Here is a 22,753-nt window from a genome sequence, read left to right on the forward strand (position 1 = left end):
TAACTGAATCTCTCTAGCAGGGATTACCATCAGATAAAGGGCCAATATAATTTAACGTTTTTATTAGTTATTTAGTTGAAGAAACTAAGACCCTACAATTCATGTTTCTAATTGATGGTAACTTGATATGTTCAACAACCAAACTAGAAAACAATCTGATAAATCATATGAAGAATCATATACAGTTTAATAGGATTAGGACTTAAGAACAAGAACAGAACAAATCAAAGTAAAGAAAGCATACATAGGCAACAAGATAAAAAAAGGAAAAGGAAATCAACCTCTATTCAATAAATATAATGTTTAAATTGAAAAAAATGTAGGCTAATAGCAGTTGGCTATATCGGTAGAAATAACATAAGAACAAGTCTTCTACTTTACTTGACATTGGACAGGCACTAATTAGAATGTGTTTTTGATAGTCTCATTTGAGAAGTTTGCTGAAAATTAAATAAGGACTAGTGAAGAAAACAAAATACTAAATTATTCCTATGAGAAAAAGTTAAGAGAAATGGAAGTATTTATCTTGAAAAAGAGATGACTATGGGAGAAAATTACTGCTCTCAAAGGCTATTAATAATTACAATAAATTGTTCTCCTACCCTACAGAGTACCACTGTATACGAGGAATATGTAAAAAAAAAAAAAAAAAAAAAAAAAAAAAAGGCAAGATAATTTGATTTGCTTTAAGTAAGCTATCTTGATAATGAGGAAATTTAAAAACATCTAACTGAGAGAAGCTGTAAGATTTTTTTTTCATCCCTGTATAATTTTAGTAAGAAAAAAAAAAATGCATTCCCTACCCTGGTTTCCCTATGCAATCTCACTGGTTTATATTCTCAAATATCCACTCAGGGATAGCGAAAATGGAGAGGTTTCACTCTGGCAAGACTATATCCTGAAGTTCATGTGCCTTCTTTACACTTTTAATGTCTCTTTTCTGGATTCGCCTACCTCCCAGCTTTGGGTTATTACTAGTCCACTAGTCCACAGAGGTAAGGCATACAAATTTTACAGCAAGAAAATTAGTACAGGGCCAAATTTTCTAATCACTTAGAAATACTTGTAGGCTGCTCACAAGTATTTATCCTGAGGTTTCTCTTTGATATGGTAATTGGTTTGCTTTGAGGTTTTCCCAAGTCTCAATGTACTAGATTCTCTGTCTTGACACCTTTAGACTTCTCTTACAAGCTCTTCCACAGCATCCTTCTGCCCTGCCAGACTCCCTAATATTTGTTAGCCCTTTTCTTTACAAAGTCCACAAATGACTTATGAACTGCTCAGTACAGCCTGTGATGTTCAGCCCTATCAGATATTAATACTATTGATGCTCCACTCATATATTCTCAGCACTTCTATTTCCATCTTACAATCTTACTAACAGTTAAGTCCAGAGGCTTAAAACTTGAATTCTATTCATACTTAAAAATTATATTCACCAGTCCCACTGAATCTTCCTACAGTAAACACCTGCTACCCTGCCTGAGAATTCTTTGGCCACAAAAGTTTGATTGGTCCTGAACATGAGGCACAGGTGACACCTCTGAAGGTAGCTTTTCACTCAGGATGAATAGTTGGCTAAATCTTCAGTTTGTTCACGTCAGGTAAGAGAATTCTGGAGTGCTGAGGTGCATTCTGCAGTACCACCCAGAGTTCACCAGCAGGATCAAGCCCCAAGCCCCAGTTGCCTGCAGTGACTCACAGTTACACCTTCTTGGTTTTCTTCCCCTCTCTGCCTCATTTTGTCTCATTTTCTCTTAAATAGACTACTGATAACACAAATCCTTACTTCAGAGTCTGTCTTCAGGTGAATCCACTTAAGATAAGGTATCTCCATATCTTTACATAGGCATTTTCCAAAGAATGTGCATTTTTTGGTAACATTTAAAAGAACACTTTACATTAATACTTGAGGGAAAACAATCCCGGTTTCTGTATATACAGTGTGCCCGCAACAAATGGTGCTCTCACGCCTGGGAAGGTGGAATATGTGTCCCCAAACAGACAACTCCCATACTGGGACCACTGAAGTGTTTGTTGTTGCTGGCAACTCCAAGTGAGATTTCTTGCAGAACACTCTATGATTTTATGATCTAGGATGAGAGGGTTTGGCCATAAAATACCTTGTTTTAACACATTTTACTATCAATTCCACTATAGTGATAAGAAAGATTCTTTCCTTTTTGTTCAAGAAAAATAAAAAGCAAATTACTTTATGTATTTTTCTTTGGCTTCTGATCATGCTAAGAGACACCTCAACAAATCCTGCACCCAACAAATCCTATCTTTTCTGCACACGTAGCAGTAAAATGCACTCATTTGCGTAAGTTATAACCACATACATAAGTAAAAGTGTTGTTTGTGACAGTAGATCTGACTTTGGGGATACATATGAGCTTCTAAAGTTTTAATAGATTTCAGCATTGACATTACAGCATAGAAATAAAGCATTTCTTGAAGTCATCTCAGGCATTCCAAATGGTGAAGAGCATTGCAATAATTCAATGGGAGGAAAACCAAACTTACCCGAATCATCATGACTGAACATCTGATATCATGAATTGTATCATAGATCTTCTTTGAGATGTCCACAAATTGATTATCATCCAACACATTCAACGAGTTTTTGCTTAAGGCTTCCAAGGCAACATTCACTTGTGTTACAAATTCAGGAATTACTGTTAAAATAAAGAATAAAGAGAAGATTGTCCTCTTTGTATTTTTGGATTTCTACAGTAGTTTCCAGGAAATATAGAATTTGGTTTTAAACAAATACTTGATTAATAGATCTTTATTTGTATTTTTTAAATATAGAGATACACAAATTTTAGCAGGATTATCTTGAATCTCTGAAAAGTAAAAGGAATCAAAAACAATTAAAGGCTTTTTTTTTTTTTTTTTTTTTTTTTTTGTAAACTCCAGGCTTCTGGAGAGAAAGGCATATTTATAGAAATGTTTTGAAAGATTGTCTTTCTCCTTTATGTCATTTCGTTTTTATAAAACCTTGGGACCATACAATCATTTCTCATCCTATTCAATATAAACTACAAGAAATTACAGAAAGGAATTGGTGTGTAAAACAGTTGGAATTGTAAACACAAAGATATTTAAAGAAAGAAAGCAATTGAGTTGCTAAACAGAAGAAAATTTAGTTAAAAGTAGTAATTATATCTTATAGAAATAATAAAAATATTGTAACCTTCCTTTTGGTAAGACGTTTTCTCTATAATAAAAAAATTAGTGAAAAGGAATTGACATTCTCATATGCAAACTATCTTTAAAATAACAAAACACTGACTGACTATAGGGATGCTTCTATCAGTAAGGCAATCCATGGATTATCTTTTTAATTAAGGCTTCAAAATAGTTTCAAATAAAAACATTTTTTCAATTTTACTTTTAAGGTTAATGATATTAACAGTTATTATCTCTTCACTAGGCTCAAGGTACTTTTCTAAGTGTTCAATGTGATTTAAATCTTAACCCCAGAATTAACCAAGTATTAATAGTTTAACAACTAGGACACAGAGAAATCAAGACTCTTCCACAGATTCATTCTGTTAATGTGTAACAAAAGAGATGTGAACTCAGAGTCCCAAAATGCAGACTCTACATTCAAACTAATCTACTATATCATAGTGAGGAAGCCTCTGGCCCATATGAAGATGTTGGATAAAAAGATTAATTTTTAGAGGAAAAAATTCTAAACCTGGAAGATAGAAATATTTTGACTGGTATAAAAATATCAATAAATGTTATTTTTCTACATTTAAGTCATATCTGCATGTATGGCATACCATCTCTTGCAATTCTACCTGCCATGTTATTGATATGAGGAAATTTTGATGATATACATGGGCACTCATTTTATCTGGTCCTTTCTTTCCTCTGACTGCTAAAATGTATCACCTATATCCTACTTCTGAGCCACCATACCTGCTGACATTATCCACTGTGCTCCTATTCTCTGTCCATTCTCTAGGCACACTGTCCAATAAAAGGTGGCTACTAGCTGCATATAGCTATTAAAAATTAAATTCATTAGCCTTAAATTTTAAATTCAATTCCTTAGTCATAGTCATCCCATTTCAACTGCTTGACACATACATGTGACTAGTGATCACCATTTTGAAGAGTGGAGATATGGCTATCATAAGGGTAACTTTTGCGGTAACAGAAACTTATTTTTTTAATTATACTTTAAGTTCTGGAGTACATGTGCACAACATGCAGGTTTGTTACATATGTATACATGTGCCATGTTGGTGTGCTGCACACATTAACTCGTCATTTACATTAGGTACCTCTCCTAATGCTATCCCTCCCCCCTCTCACCACCTCATGACAGGCCCCAGTGTGTGATGTTCCCCTTCCTGCGCCCAAGCGTTCTCATTGTTCAGTTCCCACCTATGAGTGAGAACATGCGGTGTTTGGTTTTTTGTCCTTGCGATAGTTTGCTGAGAATGATGGTTTCCAGCTGCATCCATGTCCCTACAAAGGACATGAACTCATCCTTTTTTATGGCTGCATAATATTCCATGGTGTATATGTGCCACATTTTCTTAATCCAGTCTATAATTTATGGACATTTGGGTTGGTTCCAAGTCTTTGCTATTGTGAATAGTGCCACAATAAACATACGTGTGTATGTGTCTTTATAGCAGCATGATTTATAATCCTTTGGGTATATACCCAGTAATGGGATGGCTGGGTCAAATGGTATTTCTAGTTCTAGATCCTTGGGGAATTGCCACACTGTCTTCCACAATGGTTCAACTAGTTTACAGTCCCACCAACAGTGTAAAAGTGTTCCTAATTCTCCACATCCTCTCCAGCGCCTGTTTTTTCCTGACTTTTTAATGATCACCATTCTAACTGGTGTGTGATGGTATCTCATTGTTGTTTTGATTTGCATTTCTCTGATGGCCAGTGACGATGAGCATTTTTTCATGTGTCTGTTGGCTGCATAAATGTCTTCTTTTGAGAAGTATCTCTTCATATCCTTTGCCCACTTTTTGATGGAGTTGTTTTTTCCTTGTAAATTCGTTTGAGTTCTTTGTAGATTCTGGATAGTAGCCCTTTGTCAGATGAGTAGAATGCAAAAATTTTCTCCCATTCTGTAGGTTGCCTGTTCACTCTGATGGTAGTTTCTTTTGCTGTTTAATTTTAATTAGGTCCCATTTGTCAATTTTGGCTTTTGTTGCCATTGCTTTTGGTGTTTTAGACATGAAGTCCTTGTCCATGCCTATGTCCTGAATGGCATTGCCTAGGTTTTCTTATAGGGTTTTTATGGGTTTAGGTCTAACATTTAAGTCTTTAATCCATCTTGAATTAATTTTTGTATAAGGTGTAAGGAAGGGATCCAGTTTCAGATTTCCACATATGGCTAGCCAGTTTTCCCAGCACCACTTATTAAATAGGGAATCCTTTCCCCATTTCTTGTTTTTGTCAGGTTTTTTCAAAGACCAGATGGTTGTAGATGTGTGGTATTATTTCTGAGGGCTCTGTTCTGTTCCATTGGTCTATATCTCTGTTTTGGTACCAGTACCATGCTGTTTTGGTTACTGTAGCCTTGTAGTATAGTTTAAAGTCAGGTAGCGTGATGCCTCCAGCTTTGGTCTTTTTGCTTAGGATTGTCTTGGCAATGAGGGCTCTTTTTTGGTTACATATGAACGTTAAAGTAGTTTTTTCTGATTCTGTGAAGAAAGTCATTGGTAGCTTGATGGGGATGGCACTGAATCTATAAATAACCTTGGGCAGTATGACCATTTTCACGATATTGATTCTTCCTATCCATGAGCATGGAATGTTCTTCCATTTGTTTGTATCCTCTTTTATTTCATTGAGCAGTGGTTTGTGGTTCTCCTTGAAGAGGTCCTTTGTATCCCTTGTAAGTTGGATTCCTAGGTATTTTATTTTCTTTGAAGCAACTGTGAATGGGAGTTCACTCATGATTTGGCTCTCCATCTGTTATTGGTGTGTAAGAGTGCTTATGATTTTTGCACATTGATTTTGTATCCTGAGACTTCGCTGAATTTGCTTATCAGCTTAGGAGATTTCGGGCTGAGATGATGGAGTTTTCTAAATATACAATCGTGTCGTTGGCAAACAGGGACAATTTGACTTCCTCTTTTCCTAATTGAATACCCTTTATTTCTTTCTCCTGCCTGATTGCCCTGACCAGAACTTCCAGCACTATGTTGAATAGGAGTGGTGAGAGAGGGCATCCCTGTCTTGTGCCAGTTTTCAAAGGGAATGCTTCCAGTTTTTGCCCTTTCAGTATGATATTGGCTGTGATATTGATGGTCTTTACAATTTGGCACATGTTTTTGCAGTGGATGGTACTGGTTTTTCCTTTCCATGTTTAGTGCTTCCTTCAGGAGCTCTTGTAAGGCAAGTCTGGTGGTGACAAAATCTCTCAGCATTTGCTTGTCTGTAAAGGATTTTATTTCTCTTTCACTTGTGAAGCTTAGTTTGGCTGGATATGAAATTCTGGGTTGAAAATTCTTTCTTTAAGAATGTTGAATATTGGCCCCCACTCTCTTCTGGCTTGTAGAGTTTCTGCCCAGAGATCCTCTGTTAGTCTGATGGGCTTCCCTTTGCGGGTAACCTGACCTTTCTCTCTCGCTGCCCTTAACATTTTTTCCTTCATTGCAACTTTGGTGAATCTGACAATTATGTGTCTTGGAGTTGCTCTTCTCAAGGAGTATCTTTGTGGCGTTCTCTGTATTTCCTGAATTTGAATGTTGTCCTGCCTTGCTAGGTTCGGGAAGTTCTCCTGGATAATATCCTGCAGTGTTTTCCAACTTGGTTCCATTCTCCCCATTACTTTCAGGTACACCAAACAGACATAGATTTGATCTTTTCACATAGTCCCATATTTCTTGGAGGCTTTGTTCATTTCTTTTTACTCTTTTTTTCTCTAAACTTCTCCTCTTGCTTCATTTCATTCATTTGGTCTTCAATCACTGATACCCTCTCTTCCAGTAGATAGAATCAGCCACTGAAGCTTGTGCATTCATCACATAGTTCTCATCCCATGGTTTTCAGCTCCATCAGGTCATTTAAAGACTTCTCTATACTGATTATTCTAGTTAGCCATTTGTCTAATCTTTTTTCAAGGTGTTTAGCTTCTTTGTGATAGGTTCGAACTTCCTCCTTTAGCTTGGAGAAGTTTTATTGTCTGAAGCCTTCTTCTCTCAGCTCATCAAAGTCATTCTCCATCCAGCTTTGTTTCATTGCTAATGAGGAGCTGCTTTCCTTTGAAGGGGGAGAGGCGCTCTGATTTTTTAGAGTTTTCAGCTTTTCTGCTCTCTTTTTCCCCCATCTTTGTGGTTTGGTCTTCAGTCTTCGGTGATGGTGACATACAGATGGGGTTTTGGTGTGGATGTCCTTTCTGTTTGTTAGTTTTTCCTTCTAACAGTCAGGACCTTCAGCTGCATGTCTGCTGGAGTTTGCCGCAGGTCAACTCCAGACCATGTTTGCCTGGTTATCAGCAGTGGAGGCTGCAGAACAGCGAATATTGCTGAACAGCAAATGTTGCTGCCTGATCATTCCTCTGGAAGCTTCATCTCAGAGGGGTACCTGGTTGTGTGAGGTGTCAGTCTGTCCCTACTGGGGGGTGCCTCCCAGTTAGGCTACTTGGGGGTCAGGGACCCACTTGAGGAGGTAGTTGTGATAACAGAAACTTCTATTAGGTCATACCACTTTACACTGAGAATCCCTCAAATCATATTATCCCTTTCAGAGGATGGGATAACAAAGCAAGAGATAGAGTAAACTCATACCACTTTGCCTAGGAGAAACAATCTCAAAGCACAATTCTCTTTTATATGGGTGTGACTCTCAAAGTATATCTCTAATCTAGACCTTTTTCCTTAATTTCAGAACTGTATATCCAACTGACAATGGCAAAATTCTACCTGAATCTTTTATAACACCTCAAACATGTTCTATCTAAATCTAAACACATTTTTTTTTACCCACGAAACCTAATTTTCCTTTGCTATATTCTATGTTGGTGCTCAGTCATTCATGAAAAGAACCTAGGTGTTTTATTTGGCCTCCTATACTTCTTTATTCCTTACATCCAAATACCTTCTAAGTGCCATCTGCTCTACCATGTAAATATATCCCAAATCCATTGACAATTTTTAGCCCCACTGTCTCTAGTCATCATCATCTACTATTTCAGTCCACAGCATAGTTCTTCCCATGCCTAAATTCTGCTCATCCTCATGTTCATTGTAAGTATAATCTTATGGATGGAACCTGCTCTTAGCATTAAGTATTATAGTATCTCTCAAATGATGGACACTCAATAAGTTGTTTTATGAACACATCATGTTAACACAGTGTTTACAAGTTTTCAATTGTTCCTTGAAGCTTTTCTTTCTTTATATCCTAAATGCATAGCCTGACATGCAGCAAATAAATGATTGAATGAATTGAGTGATTAAATGAATGAATTAATTCATATGTAAAATCAAGCAAAGAGTAGGTACAATGAAACATGTCCAGCTTGCACTTAAATGTGATTTCAGTTTTGTTAACAACTGAAAAGTTCCAAAAATATATTTATGCAGGCTTATAGATACATTCAAAACTGTTTAATGAGTTAATCATTACTTTTTAGTGTTAAACGAGGAGGGAACATCTAAGAAAATGTGTCCAGTTATTTAACATTTCCTTCAGGTTCTGGAGTAGACAGCAAACCACCCATCAAAACTACAACTCTAAAGAACAGGATAAAATGGCTTCCAGCCTCTGTGATATGCTCTATTCACCCGAAAGACATAGTTAAGGAAAAGGAGATGTGTCCTCAAACCTGCAGGGACCTGTCGGCTATGTAATTTTATTCATAGTCATCCCCACTAAAAAATGTTTTCTCTCATATCCCAAACAAGTGTGCAATACAGTAATAATTTAATTCTGTCTATTAATAGTTCCAATCTGCTATTATTAATACAGTTCCCACCATCTTCCTATGTAGATTTTGGCAAAAAAATAAAAAGTTAAAGTCTGTTTTTCACTGTCCTGTGAAGTAATTGTGAGAAATATTTAAGGAATCTTACGAAAAATACAACACAGCCTTTTCATTAGCACAAAATGATTTCATTTTAACTCCTCTAAGGGCCTTTTACTAATAAATTAATATTAGCACCAATTAAAATAAAACCTTTCAGAAGCAAATGTTTAATTTCTGAAGTACAGATGGAAACTACTACTTTCTCACTCTAACAGCATAAATGAACTATTCAAAGTTGATATGTAATTCATTTCTCATTTCATTAGCTTAAACATCAGCTGTGGGTGTACTTTACTTACACTATGGACATATGGTTGCTTGGTTCAAACTAGGAGTAAAGTTTTTTAATGCTTTCAAGAAAATACAAAATGAGTATAATTAAATAGCCAGTTTATGGTAATTTAGAAAGAATAACAAATTGATAACCCTGTCTTTACTCCATAATCTACCTAGGTTTTCAGAAAATGAGGTTTAGACATTAATATACAATCATGTTATACAATCATTGATCAAAGAGAAGGATATCTTAAACGAATCCATTCTAATCAGTTTAAATGCCAGGTAGGATAAGCTGTTCTGAACTTTGGAGTGTAGATTTATCAAACAAAGGCAGCCTTTTGGTCAATACCCGGGTGACTTCAAAGTATCTTATCTATTTTACACAGCCAAATTCTGAACCAGTTCTGAACTCTTTTGGAATCTATACTTTCTCTGTCTACTTTATTCAGAATAGACAGAATAATAGCTACTATTCTCACTCATCTTGGCACTGTGCTAAGCATTCTAGATGCATGTCTCATAATCCTCACAGAAGCCCTGTAAGGCAGGAACTATTACTATCCTGATTTACCGATGAGGAAACTGAGGTCACACAGTTAATAAGTGATGGGCTGGTAATTGAGAATACAAAGCCTGCTCTCTGAACCCTAAATCTGCACTGCTTTCTTTTGATAAGTAAAGTCTGTGGGGCTTCTGAATTTCTGTGCTCCTGGGGGAATTCATGATAATTTTCTGACAATGCAGTTAACAGACCTACACAGCCAAATTCTCCTAGGCCTGGAGCTTCTCTCTGGTAGTAGCCCGAGAATATTTTATCCCTTCTTAATCCTTGCTAAATTTATTATGTGCATTTGAAAGTAGGTGAGGATATATTATTATGGAATTAAATAGATCAGAAAAGAATTCAGACTCATTACAGTAATGTTCTAAAAATGATATCACCAAATTGTTTTCTACCATTAATAAAACCCAGATTAAAATATTCTAATTATACCATTATCTTTGAAAATAACTGGTGGCAAAGAAATTTGCCTTTGAAATTTCACATAATTCTAAGTCATCATTTCTTTAGGTTATGTTAAGTAACTGAGAGAGAATTAATAATAGTAGAAAGTGACATTAAGCATATAAATGACTTCTACAAATATCACTTTATACTCTTTTTCCATTTATTCAATAAATGCCAATTATTGTGGTTCATATGTATTTAATATTTAGGGAGCCAATATCATGTATCAGGAATACATTTGGTACTTCATAGATCATATATCATACAAATCAATGACTAGTGAGGATTTCACCATTTTTCAAATGATATGCCCCAAAGTACTGACCTACTCTGATCCTTTATCACACATCACATGGTTAACAAGAGCAGCACTTCTGACCTCTGTGTTATACTCTATCTTTTAAGAACGTCTGGATTATCTCCAAAAAGTAAAAAATAAAATACCAGAGACAAAGGACTTTGATACAGCTTCGTGAAACTGATATATTATGTTTCCACCTCTGGCAGAGTAGTTTTTCTACATATGAAACACTGATCATTTAATTAGCCTGAGTGTCCACCTTTGCGTCTCTCCAGTGACTTAGAAACTTATCTTCTTTCCCTGTAGCTTAATTTTAAAAATCTTCATGTGTCTACATAATCGGTTAATATTAATAAATAATATTTCTGATTTAAGTATATTAAATGTATATCCAATGTGATTTAAGTATATTAAAAGTATATCCAATGACTTTTTAATATGATGAAGATTAAGTTCTTTCATGCTTTTCCTCACATAATTTTTTAATTTGTTTACCTCACAGTAATCAGTTACATAAATGTGATACTTAAATATTCAAAGTTGAACCTGAACCAAATAATGTTCTATGATGACCTTTTTTCTTTTATGTACTACTTTATGTTAATAGAGTTAATACATTTTATTTTTTTTAAATTGCTTGGTTTTCTTTGCATTTCTCAGTAAGAATTCTCAAATGTTTAATTTATCAATACCACTTTCATTTATGTTATGTTAATTAACTGGGAGATAATTAATAGTAGAAAGTGGCATTAAGCATATGAATAAGAAGTTTGTGCAAATGTTTTGGTTCATGCAAATAGAATCAAACTGCATATACTTTTTGTATCAAGTTTCACTAAACATTAACTTTATGTCTGCGTAAGTTGTATATAGAATTATTCATTCTCATTGCTGTATAGCATGTCATTACACTAAAATGTATTTATCCAGTCTATGAGTGATGGGCATTTGCATAATTTTCAGTTTGGGACTATAATATATAGTGATGCTATGAATATCCTAGATGTTTTTGGTGAATATATGTGTACATTTTTAGGGAATATATCTATCAATAGACTTGCTGGGCCATAGTATATCCATATATTTCACATTAGTAAACATCAACAATATCCTAAGTGGTTGGAAAAATGTTTACCCCTATCAACAATGCCTAAATATTCTAGTTGCTCTATATCTTTCCTAGTATTTGGCATATACCATCTTTTACTTTTTAGCTTTCTGCAAAGTATATTCTCTTGTTCCCTTTTAATATCTCTGCCAGGGATCTGGGTTCTGCTAGTTAAGACTAGGGATTACTTTGATTTTTTAAAATCTTGTATCTTGAGTTTAGACTGTTAAATCTTCCTCTTTTGGAATAACACATCATCCTATTGTTCAAGATCAAATCTTAATTTCTTAACTTTCTACCATTCAGAGAAACACACATCAGGGAAAAAGTTAAAGAAAAATAGAGAGGCAAAAGGGCTCCAAGGTCTGTAGTGTTAGCAAAATGCCGCTCAGTATGTAATGGGTATCCTGAACCACAGGAACAGGGAAGGAAGTCTAGAGTAAAAAGGTGCAGAGGCTCAAAAGGTACAGAGGTTTATAGGGCGGGATCACATCTAGTAGGAGAAATGTATCTTTCCTTGACCAGTGGTGTTGAACAAAGGTGGTCCTTCACATATTGCTGGGAATTCCTTGGCTGAAAATAAACAGAATTGATCTTACCTCTACAAACTTCAACTCTCTTTGCGCAGTTGTCTATGATTATGTGTCAGAGTAGAACTATCTTTCCAACCTTGTCTATCTGGTATCTTTCTGCCCATTCTTCAGATTCAGATTATTGTTTATTTACTTTTATAAATTTATTTTTTATTGATACATAATAGGTGTACATATTTGGGGGATACATAAAATACCTTCATGTAATTTAGGTAAATTACATGAAATCAGATTCAGTTTCAGTGTCAGTTTCTCTGTGAAACTTCCCTCAGTCAGCACCACCACATTTGCCTCCAAGTGTATTAGGAAATCCTGTCTCTTGGACACACTAATGCCTGAAACATACATTTATTAAAGTGCCTATGTCTTAGCCAGGTATGGTGGCATGTGCCTGTAGTCCCTGCTACTTGGAAGCCTGAAGCAAGAGGATCACTTGAGCCAAGGAGTTCAAGGCTTCATTGAGCTATGATCACACCACTGCAGTCCAGCCTGAGTAGCAGAAGGAGAGCCCCTTGTCTCTGGAGGCCCTAACTTTTTGTAAAGGTCCTATGTCTCTAACTTTACTGTATGTGTTTTCTTTTACTCAGTCACTTCTAAAATCCTGACAGAAAGTTCTGAAAGCATAAACTCTGTCAAGTCACTTTGTTTCCTCAGGAAAGTAGTAGGTAGTAGAGTAAGAATTCAAAATTAGGCACTCCGACTCAGAGCCTGTGCCCATAGCCACTATGTTCTACTGCTGGGATGTAAGAATAACCACCCTGATACATACCCACAAAACATTGCTGGACACTTAGGATAAAGAGAAGAGCTACATCTTTAAGAGAGAAAAGATTGTCAGTAAAATATTAAAATCAGATTGGCTTAGACTTTTCATGGGAAAGGCTAGATACCAAAGGAAAAAAGATAAAATAATGCCTCCAAATTCTAAGAAAAATCTATTTGAAACTTGAAACGCAATATCCAACCAATCCATCAGTTAAGTGAATGATGGCATTATTTCAGACATTCAAGTACACAGAATATTTAATTTCTACAAACTGTCTGTTAGGAAGATATTTGGTGGACATACTCAAAACAAGAGGTGAATCCAAAAGATCAAAACTTGGGGCTAAGGAATTAGTGGAGTTGGAAAAGCAGTATAAGGAATACCCGAGAGTATTGAGACAATACATAAACATGTGACATTTTTGAGAGCCAGGGTTCTCACTATGTAAACACGGAGGTACTGCTAAGGAATGACAAACTGCTATGGTAAGACAAAGATGAGCCCCATGGGACTGGACTGAACTGAAGATGTTGGCTTGAACTCATAATTTTATATGCAGATATAAACATAAATTGTATATACAGATGTATATATGTATATTATTTTTGTACAAGAATGAAGGAGAAATAAGAAAGCACATCTTAATTTGCCTATATTCACACACATTTTTAAAAATATTCACATTAAGGATATACAAAGGAATAAGAAAACTTGTTATGTACAAGGAATCTTAAGAGTAAGGTAGAAGGGTTATGAGAAAAGAGATTTGTCTCAGAGTAGTTTTTGTACATTTTTGACTTCTGTAAGTTTTTAAAGATTCTACAATGAAAAAAAAATAAAATTCAATCAACAAGGGTAGGGAGTTGGGGAGAGGAAACCTAAAACCAAACGCAAATAGCAATAAATGAATGAATGAACATGTTTAAAATTTTTAAGGTGTGCACACCTGAGTTGCTCATACTTTCTTATTTTCTAAAGCTGTGTTATTTAATACAGTGGCCACCAGATATACGCTGCTATCTAACCTTACATTAAAATACTATAAATGAATACAATTAAACATTTATTTCCTTAGTTACTCTAGCCTACCACATATGGCTACCACATTAGATAGTGTAGATATAGCTTAGTTCTATCATCACAAAAAGTTCTATTGGACAGCACTATTTCAGATATTTGCAAATCATTTATTTGTGAAGTGCCTGTCCTCTGCAGGGCACTGAGTTAATGCTGGATGAGTGGTATTGGTATCATGTTCGGTTCCAGGTATATCTCACTACTATGAGTTAAAAAACCCCTGAAGAAATCCTCTCTGGCACCCTGAAATGCCCTGGGCTATTGCAAAATTGTATTTCAGATTCTGTCTAATGAAATAACTCTTAGCTTTATTGGTCAACGTGTATCTTCCTTGGTATAAATATAGATGACTACTTAAACCACAACAAAATACATAGTTTATCTTGTGGTTTGAGAAATTATAGATTATCTCTTTGCCATAGTAATGCTGTTAATCCCTTGAGGTTTATGGGATTCTACATCTGATGAAATTGGACTAATTGCAATATATGTTAACAATGTCTGGAATTTCAGTTCCAACTTTTTACTTTCATTCTAACATAACTGTTAATTAATTTAAAGAGTTGTAAAACTACAGTGAAAGATTATGGATTCAATCTCATTGATAGGTGTGAGTTTATTTTCCCTACATTAGCTGTATTTCCCCTGGAAGCATAAGACCTTCCTATATGCAAGGGATACAAGGTTAAGATTTTTTTAAAGAACAGGCCAGGAGTGGTGGCTCATGCCTGTAATCCCAGCACTTTGGGAAACCGAGGTGGGCAGATCACCTGAGGTCAGGAGTTTGAGAACACCCTGGCCAACATGGTGAAACCCCGTCTCCACTAAAAATACAAAAATTAGCTGGGCATGGTGGCTGGCACCTGTAATTCCAGCTACTTGGGAGGCTGAGGCAGAAGAATTGCTTGAACCCAGGAGGCAGAGGTTGCAGTGAGTCAACATCAGGCCATTGCACTCCAGCCTGGGTGACAAGAGCAAGACTCCATCTCAAAATAAAACAAACAAAAAATAGTTTTAAAGAATAAATTAATTTTTTTTGTATCTGATATTCATTTGTTTTGAATCCTCCTACTATTTCACCCAGTATCTTAACTTCAGGTAACCCAGATTAAAATGGCTTAAACATGTAAGTATGTTTAACTCATGTAACAGATATTTCTCTAGAAATTTGAACACAAATTGATTGTAAACTTTTTGACTGAGAGTTTGGTGAACTGAATTATTACTTTTAATAAGATCTGTTGAATGAATGAAGAAAACTCATTTTAAATGCAGTAGAGGAGCTTACTATTTAAGGCAACTGAAGTAACTTCTATCATAAATATTTACCTCCTAATTTCTTTTTCTTTTTAAAGTTGAACTTCTACATGTTGGTTTACAGACACTATTTTAAACAAGCCTATAAAAGAAAATGAAGTTTTATAACTATGCTAAATATGTTTAAAGTAGTTATAGAAATCCAAAAACTTTCTGAATCTATGTAAACTATGATTATGAAAGGTCAGAAAAAAAAAAAAAACGAACTAAAGTTCTCTTCTATAAAATGAAGAAGTTAGTTTAGTTCTTCTACTTTAGCATAGTTACTCTCTGATTCCGTAAGTTTCTTTACAATCATGCATGCATTGTATTTACTACCTCTGGCTATATTTGGTTACAAACAGAAATTCATTTGAAAAGGATAAATGGATGAATGAGAGGGCGGGTAGATGACTGGATGGCTAGATGGGTAGATAAAAGGAAAGAAGGACAGTTGTAGGAAAAGATGGGTGGATAGATGCATAGATAATATGATGTGTGAATAAAGAGAAGGAGAGATGTATTTTTATAACTCTCCTACATCTCCCCCCAAAAACGAATTAAAAGCAGCTTTTAAAAAAGAGTTAAGTGTGCAATAAGCTTTAAAACAAGGCCAATAGGAGCCACATAATCAAAGTTAGTCAGCAGAGGTATAATTACATTAAAAATCCTTGAGTTAAGGTACAACAATTAAGTATAAAATTGATTGTTTGAGGTCCAGGCAGAAATGAAGCAATGGGTTATATGGTTCATATTATCTACTAAAAGGAACCTAAGCACTTTGAAATTTTCAAATGAAAAATGAAAATGATAATTTCTACTTTTATCAGTATATACTTGAAAAGACTTTTCCTTCTCAATGCTGTATGCTAAGAGGGATAAATGTAACATGTAGGTATTTAGGTTATTGGTTATTAAAGAACAAAATGAACAAGAGTCTTTAGAAATGATGTTAAGAAAATGCAGAAACATTCTTCATAAGACTATTTCTTTTTTACAATATCAGATTACCTTCTGCAGAGAGTTAAAGTCCTAGAGTTTTGATTTGTACCTACCTGATATAACATACAGAAATAGGTCTTGATTTGAATTCTAGAGGGAAAGTTAATGCATTAATGAATAAATGATCTCAACATGGCTTTTGACAAAAGTGGGTCACAAATTTTTTGAAATTGATGTCAACAGTGAGTTACTTCTTGAAGGATGGTCATTCAGGTTTATCAGGTAAAAGAACTTCCAACACTTGTTTTAGATACTAAGTGTTGATGATGTAAATTGATATTCTCTTGTGAAAATGAAAGTGACTTGTATCAGCTGCATTTTATTCTTGAGACAGAAAGCCTCAGATCAGATCAGGATTACAAAATACGATAACCTTTGTGACAGTGTCCACCATAATATCTGATTGTTCAGAGATAAGAGAAGACAAACATTTGATCACTTACTAAGTACCAGTTATTTTGCTAGTGGTTTACACATGTGAAAGCAGTAATGTGTGGCAGTGATACGTCAAGTCTTGACATCAAACTTCCTGATTGGGGGTCTCTTCCCTGTTTGCATTTTATCATTGCATTTTATAGGCATTGTGTTTTCTCTGAAGTTTTACAAGGCTGTAGTCCTGAGCAAACAGTAAATTCTTTGCTCAGTAAACTTTATTATAACACAATGGTTTTCAAACTTTACCATGCATCAGAATCACCAGAAAGGCCCATTAAAACAGAGATGGCTGGGCCCCACCCATGGAGTTCCCAGTTCGATAGGTCTAAAATGCTGCAAAAGAGTCTAAATTTTAACAAGTTTTCAACTGATGTGAATACTACTAGTCCACGGAGCATCTTTTGAGAATCACTTTTAGCAGACATAATCACTCGCCCAATACTCTCTACCAGCATTGTTGCTAAAAGAATCATGAATTTATTCAAGTGTCCAGTGACATCTGAGAAGAGGGAAGGTGATGCAGTTCTTGGTCAGTTAGAGTAGGTTAATATTCTCTGTGCTCTTCCCATATTGTATTAAAGAAGGAATTTTATTGTAATAGTTGTTTCTATTTGTCACCCTATTTGATGTTCCACAAAGGGAAGATACTTAGAAGTTGCATGTGCATAAATTATATACATATATGTGTATGTATATATTAATATATATGTGTCTGTATATATTTGTGTGTATGTGTATTTGGCATATATATACACACCAAATTATATGTGTGAACACATAAATTATATATATGGGTATGCATATACATATGTGTCTGTATATATGTGTGTGTGTTTGTGTGTGTATACCAAATTTGGTATATATGCACACATTTGTGTACATATCCATATATATGTATTATAATATATCTCATATTGTATATCTCAATATATTATAATATATAAATCTCAATATATCACTTGATGTGGAACACATACAGATATATATACACATACACACATGTATACACACACCAAATTTGGCATACACAAGCACGCATATACAGATACAAACACACACACACACACACACATATCATTTATGTGTAAACTCATATAATTGGTTATCATCAGTTTCTCTCACCAAATTTACTCTTCTCTCCCCTCATGTATCTCCCACTCCCCATGTTCAATCAATCAATCACTATGTCCTGCTGATTCGGCCTCTCAAATATGTTTCTGGCACATAGTAGATGCTCAGTAATTATGCATTGAGTGAATATGTCTACCTACCACAAGTTCTATTAATTCAATGGTCTAACGTCTATGTATTGTTAGACTGAACCTAGCACAAATTATATTAATTCAATGATCTAACTTCTATGTATCATAAGTCACCCAGTTTTACAAGTAAAACATATAATGATTGTCTTTTAATTAATGCACCTACTAATTTTATCATTAAGGTCAAAGGAATTATCATTAAGTAATCATAGAATCAGTTGCTGTGCATTTGGTGTAGGTCTTTCTCAATGGAAAAGTTTGCTTCTCAAACCTTTTCTGTTCCTATTCACTAAAGCTCTGCCACTGCAATTCTTGGCTGTGCCTCAATAGTGCACACACAGTGCATTTAGTATATTACTGATGGACAAAGCTCTGAAGTTAAGAGGATTAATTAGAATAAAACCCAAAATACCTAAAGCTAACGTCAATTCACTGAGTCAGCAAGAATACTCTGAAAACCTTTTATTTTGAGGCATGAAAACCTCTCACATATCATTTTATTATTTCTACCTCTGGAATTCTCCAAATCATCATGAGGCTGCCGGGAAATGTAAAGAGAGAAAGCATATATAAGCAATTTTGTTATTTTTAATTCTAATAATCTTAAATCTACCCACTTCTTTCTCCTCAAAAAGATCTCATTACCTTGCCTAGGTGTCTGTCATCCACCAGATGCCTAGAGATGCCTAGAGATACAGATACGAGCTAAGATCTCATTTTTTTCAGGCTATCTCCTTCTATCCTTCTATGTATTGTGTTTTTCTTTTACTACAGGAAAAAAATCATTTCAATAGATACTTATTTATTGATATCTATAAGTTTTGATGATCACAAAACTAAGGTTCAGTCAGATTAAGCATTAATATCTAGAACTGCATGACGAGCAAAAGATGAATCACAAAATACTTCTAAAAATGAAGAACTGTCCTATAAAGCTTTTAAAAGACTAACAATCTCTTTGAGATAAAACAAGAACATAACAAACTACTGGCGGCTACAAATGTAGATTTTAATTATGTATTTATAATGTGATTTGAATACATTACCTGTTATATATTTGCCTGTGTTTCCTATTAGCTGTAGAATACAATGCAGAATAACAAAACTGCCAAAAGAGAATCATATAAAGCTTCAGAGACTTTAAAATGAGAAAAAGTAGAGTTGAGGTTGTAGTATCTATCAATGTAGTAAAACAGGAAAAAAAGCTAAAAGTTAGATTACAACAAGTTGTAATTTAAACTTTAAGCCAAAGAATCTATTATTAATTTGGTAGATAATTAATAGCCTTTAGAAATTTCCAGTAGTATTCTCACATGACTAGTGATGAGAAAGTAAATCTGATACTTGATCTGCCTTAAAATTTCCTATGCAATGTAATTCACTACTTTTTCTGTGAAGTAATCAACATTTTCTTTTTTTTGAGACGGAGTCTTATTCTGTTGCCCAGGCTGCAGTGCAGTGGTGTGATCTCGGCTCACTGCAACCTCCACCTCCAGGGTTCAAGCAATTCTCCTGCATCAGCCTCCCGAGTAGCTGGGATGACAGGCGCCTGCCACCATGCTCAGCTAATTTTTGTAGTTTTAGTGGAGACGGGGTTTCACCATTTTGGCCAGGGTGTTCTCAAACTCCTGACCTCAGGTGATCTGCCCACCTTGGTCTCCCAAAGTGCTGAAATTACAGGCATGAGCCACCGTGCCCAGCCATTATCATTCTTGATAAGAAAAAAATCAAGCACCTTTCTGATAGACTGTTATGAGATTATGACCTCTTCTAGAAGATTAGACTGGCCTCAACTAACCGTCATGCTAATAGCCCGATGATTGTTAACCAGAATCTTTGGAATAGTTGCATATAATCTAATAGTGATTATCGTGATTATCTAATCATCATGTTTTAAATGAATCATCTCTATCAAGAGGATATATCTAAATTTACTTTTTCTAAAGCCTATTTCCTTGCAGCAGGTTGGAAATACAGTTTTATCATCTGGTCATAATTAATTTGTCTGAGAGGATGTTTTAACAGAGGTTTTCAACTGTGTTCCAACGTGAGTGTCTCAGGAAGCACTGTGCATAGAGAAAGAAGAGGGGGGGGTGAGGAGAAAATAGTGCGAGTTCCCACACCAATCGCTGTTACAAAGACAGCAGAACTTTTTCATCTGTTTTATATATTTAAGTTCAGTTTCATTGGAATAAAAGACTGTGTAATACTAAAAAGATGGGAAATCATTGCTCTATATTATGAATATAGACGTCTTGTAAAAATAGTAAAGTTGAAACAGGAAGACAAGTTAGGTGGTTTTAGAGTAGGCTAGAAGAAAAGAGTTCATAAAGATCTGAATGAGGATGTTGGCAGTGGAAATTAACAGGTTGGGACATTTGCTACTGAGATAGAAACTTCAAGATTTTATTGCTGATTAGATGCAGGGAGGTAACGCAAAGGGAGAAATCCAAGATGACTAAGGTATTGACTAATCCTGATGTCTAGAAGAAAGTGGGCAAACTATTATCAGTAATAAAGGAGCCAGAAGGAAAGGAGGTCTCAGTGGGTGAATAAGGGTCTATTCACGTTGAGTGTGAGGTAAGTTTCAAGTCCAGCTACCTATTAGACAGTCAGGAGAGAGAGAGAGAGAGAGAGAGACAGAGAGAGAGAGAGAGAGACTGGATGAGCATTTGCATAGAGATGACAGTTGAAGCCATGGCAATAGGCCAAATCATGCTTGATATTAGGTTAATTTCCCTATAGTTTGAAAGAGGAACTTGGTAGTCATAATTAAACGTGTCTCTGTTGATAACTTGACAGACTTTTAAGACAAAAGGGGCTTCATGCTTTTGGTGACACCTGTGGTGTTACAGGAATACCTGTACTGTATGTGAAAGGACTGTGGAACTCAAAATGACCGTTCAAATGTAAGATAGAAGTATTTATTGGTGTTATTATTACATTGTAATAGAGACTTATCAACCTAAGACTTGTCTTTTTTTAGAATTTGTTAATGAAACTGCATGTATCTAATGCACTATAAGAGCAATATCCTACTCAAGCATTCTAAGCGTAGGTTAAGAAATGCATAATCATTGGCTTGGTAATCTCTTTCTGGGCAATAATAGCAGAACCAACCTCCAGCAAAGAAAGCTTAGTAGCAGAGATCCTATCTACATTCAGAATGGGACTCAGTGTATTTCACTGATAAGAAGATGGGGAAAGTGGCACCAGAATTGAAAGGTTGTAATTGTAGGACATGGTAAGTGATTGCACATGTAGGGGGCTGGGACAGAGGGAATACCTTCAGAGATTACTTGCAACCAGGCAGTGTCAGTTTATAAAGCCAAGACAAAACAGAAGTCAGGATATCCTACCAGGAAGAAGGAATCAAAACCAGATTCAGCTGACCCAAAGGCTACAAGGCCACAAATGCCAAACTTTTTGCTCAGTGACTGCTGCTGTCAACTACAAAATAGGCTCCCTCCTGGTAAAGATAGCAGGTCACATATCTCAGTTACTGCTCAGGAAATAACCTGTCAGCACATCATCTCTGAACACAAAGGACAAGATAATTGTCCCATGTTCTGTTAGGCAGAAGTCCCAGTCATCTGCAGAAGTGGTAACATGGAACATGGTGTATTTGTATTAATGTTCTCTCTCTTGTCTCTGGCTTCAGTAGGAAAAATTTTGGAGACAGCAATAACACTTTTTAGTATTGGATGTTTTCCTTAGTCTTTCTTAATGCAGGGGATGCATACCTAACTTTTGTAGTTAATAATTAAGGTATATCTATGTTGAATGATTAAGCAAAATCAAAACCAAGACTGATTTTTTTTTTTTTACATTTTTTATTTTTACTCCAACCAGAATGGAAGAAATACGTATAATTCCGGATAGAGTTAAATTCCAAATTCACTGAGAGTATATTTGGTTTATGTGGTAGGGAAATTAGCCTATTATTAAAACAGATTTTTAAAGATTTATAGGAAGAGGCAAGTAGATGAAATTGCCCTGTCAGAATATTTCATGACTTTGATGGGATAAAAGTAAAACTACATGATTTCTATTATACTTTCTCAGCTGTTACTCAAATTGATTATAACTATAAAGGAATTTCATTTTCTGATTCATCACCATGTTAAAATGACTATGAAGTCTTCTAAACAAAAGCATGAAATTCTGTCCCCTCTTCTAGTATTCAATTCACACAGCAAGATCTCTCTAAAAGGGTCATCATATTTTCTGTTTATCCTTAAGTGTGTTTTAAAAATTGCTAAGGTTAGAATGACAAAATAAACTCACACACACATGCACACGTGTATATATATATATATACACACACACACACACACATGCACACATATATAATTATATACATATATATAAACACACACAGATCTATATATCTATATATCTATATCTACATACACACACATACACGCACACACACTAACGATGCCTGTTGATTGATTCTGGAAACTAGAAAAAATTGTATACTGTTTATAATCCAAGGGAGGATTATCTGTATGGATTTCAAGAAGATTCTACTTCACTAAATGTTGTGACATTTTACAAAATGTTGGTTGTGTCATGCTTTACCCCCAGCTTTAAC

At 35.1% G+C, this 22,753-nt stretch overlaps 1 protein-coding gene across 2 annotated transcripts in view; it reads right to left on the reverse strand.

Annotated features, from left to right (window-relative positions):
- Positions 1-22,753, reverse strand: part of CTNNA3 (catenin alpha 3) — a 1,813,915-nt gene that overhangs the window by 367,462 nt on the left and 1,423,700 nt on the right. For both annotated transcript variants that reach the window (XM_023205116.1, XM_023205115.1), the window contains exon 13: positions 2,527-2,678. In XM_023205116.1, the coding sequence (XP_023060884.1) occupies positions 2,527-2,678 (152 nt within the window). The remainder of the gene's footprint in view (positions 1-2,526; positions 2,679-22,753) is intronic.

This window comes from Piliocolobus tephrosceles, chromosome 9, assembly GCF_002776525.5.
Source record: "Piliocolobus tephrosceles isolate RC106 chromosome 9, ASM277652v3, whole genome shotgun sequence".
In the NCBI taxonomy this organism is placed as follows: domain Eukaryota; kingdom Metazoa; phylum Chordata; class Mammalia; order Primates; family Cercopithecidae; genus Piliocolobus; species Piliocolobus tephrosceles.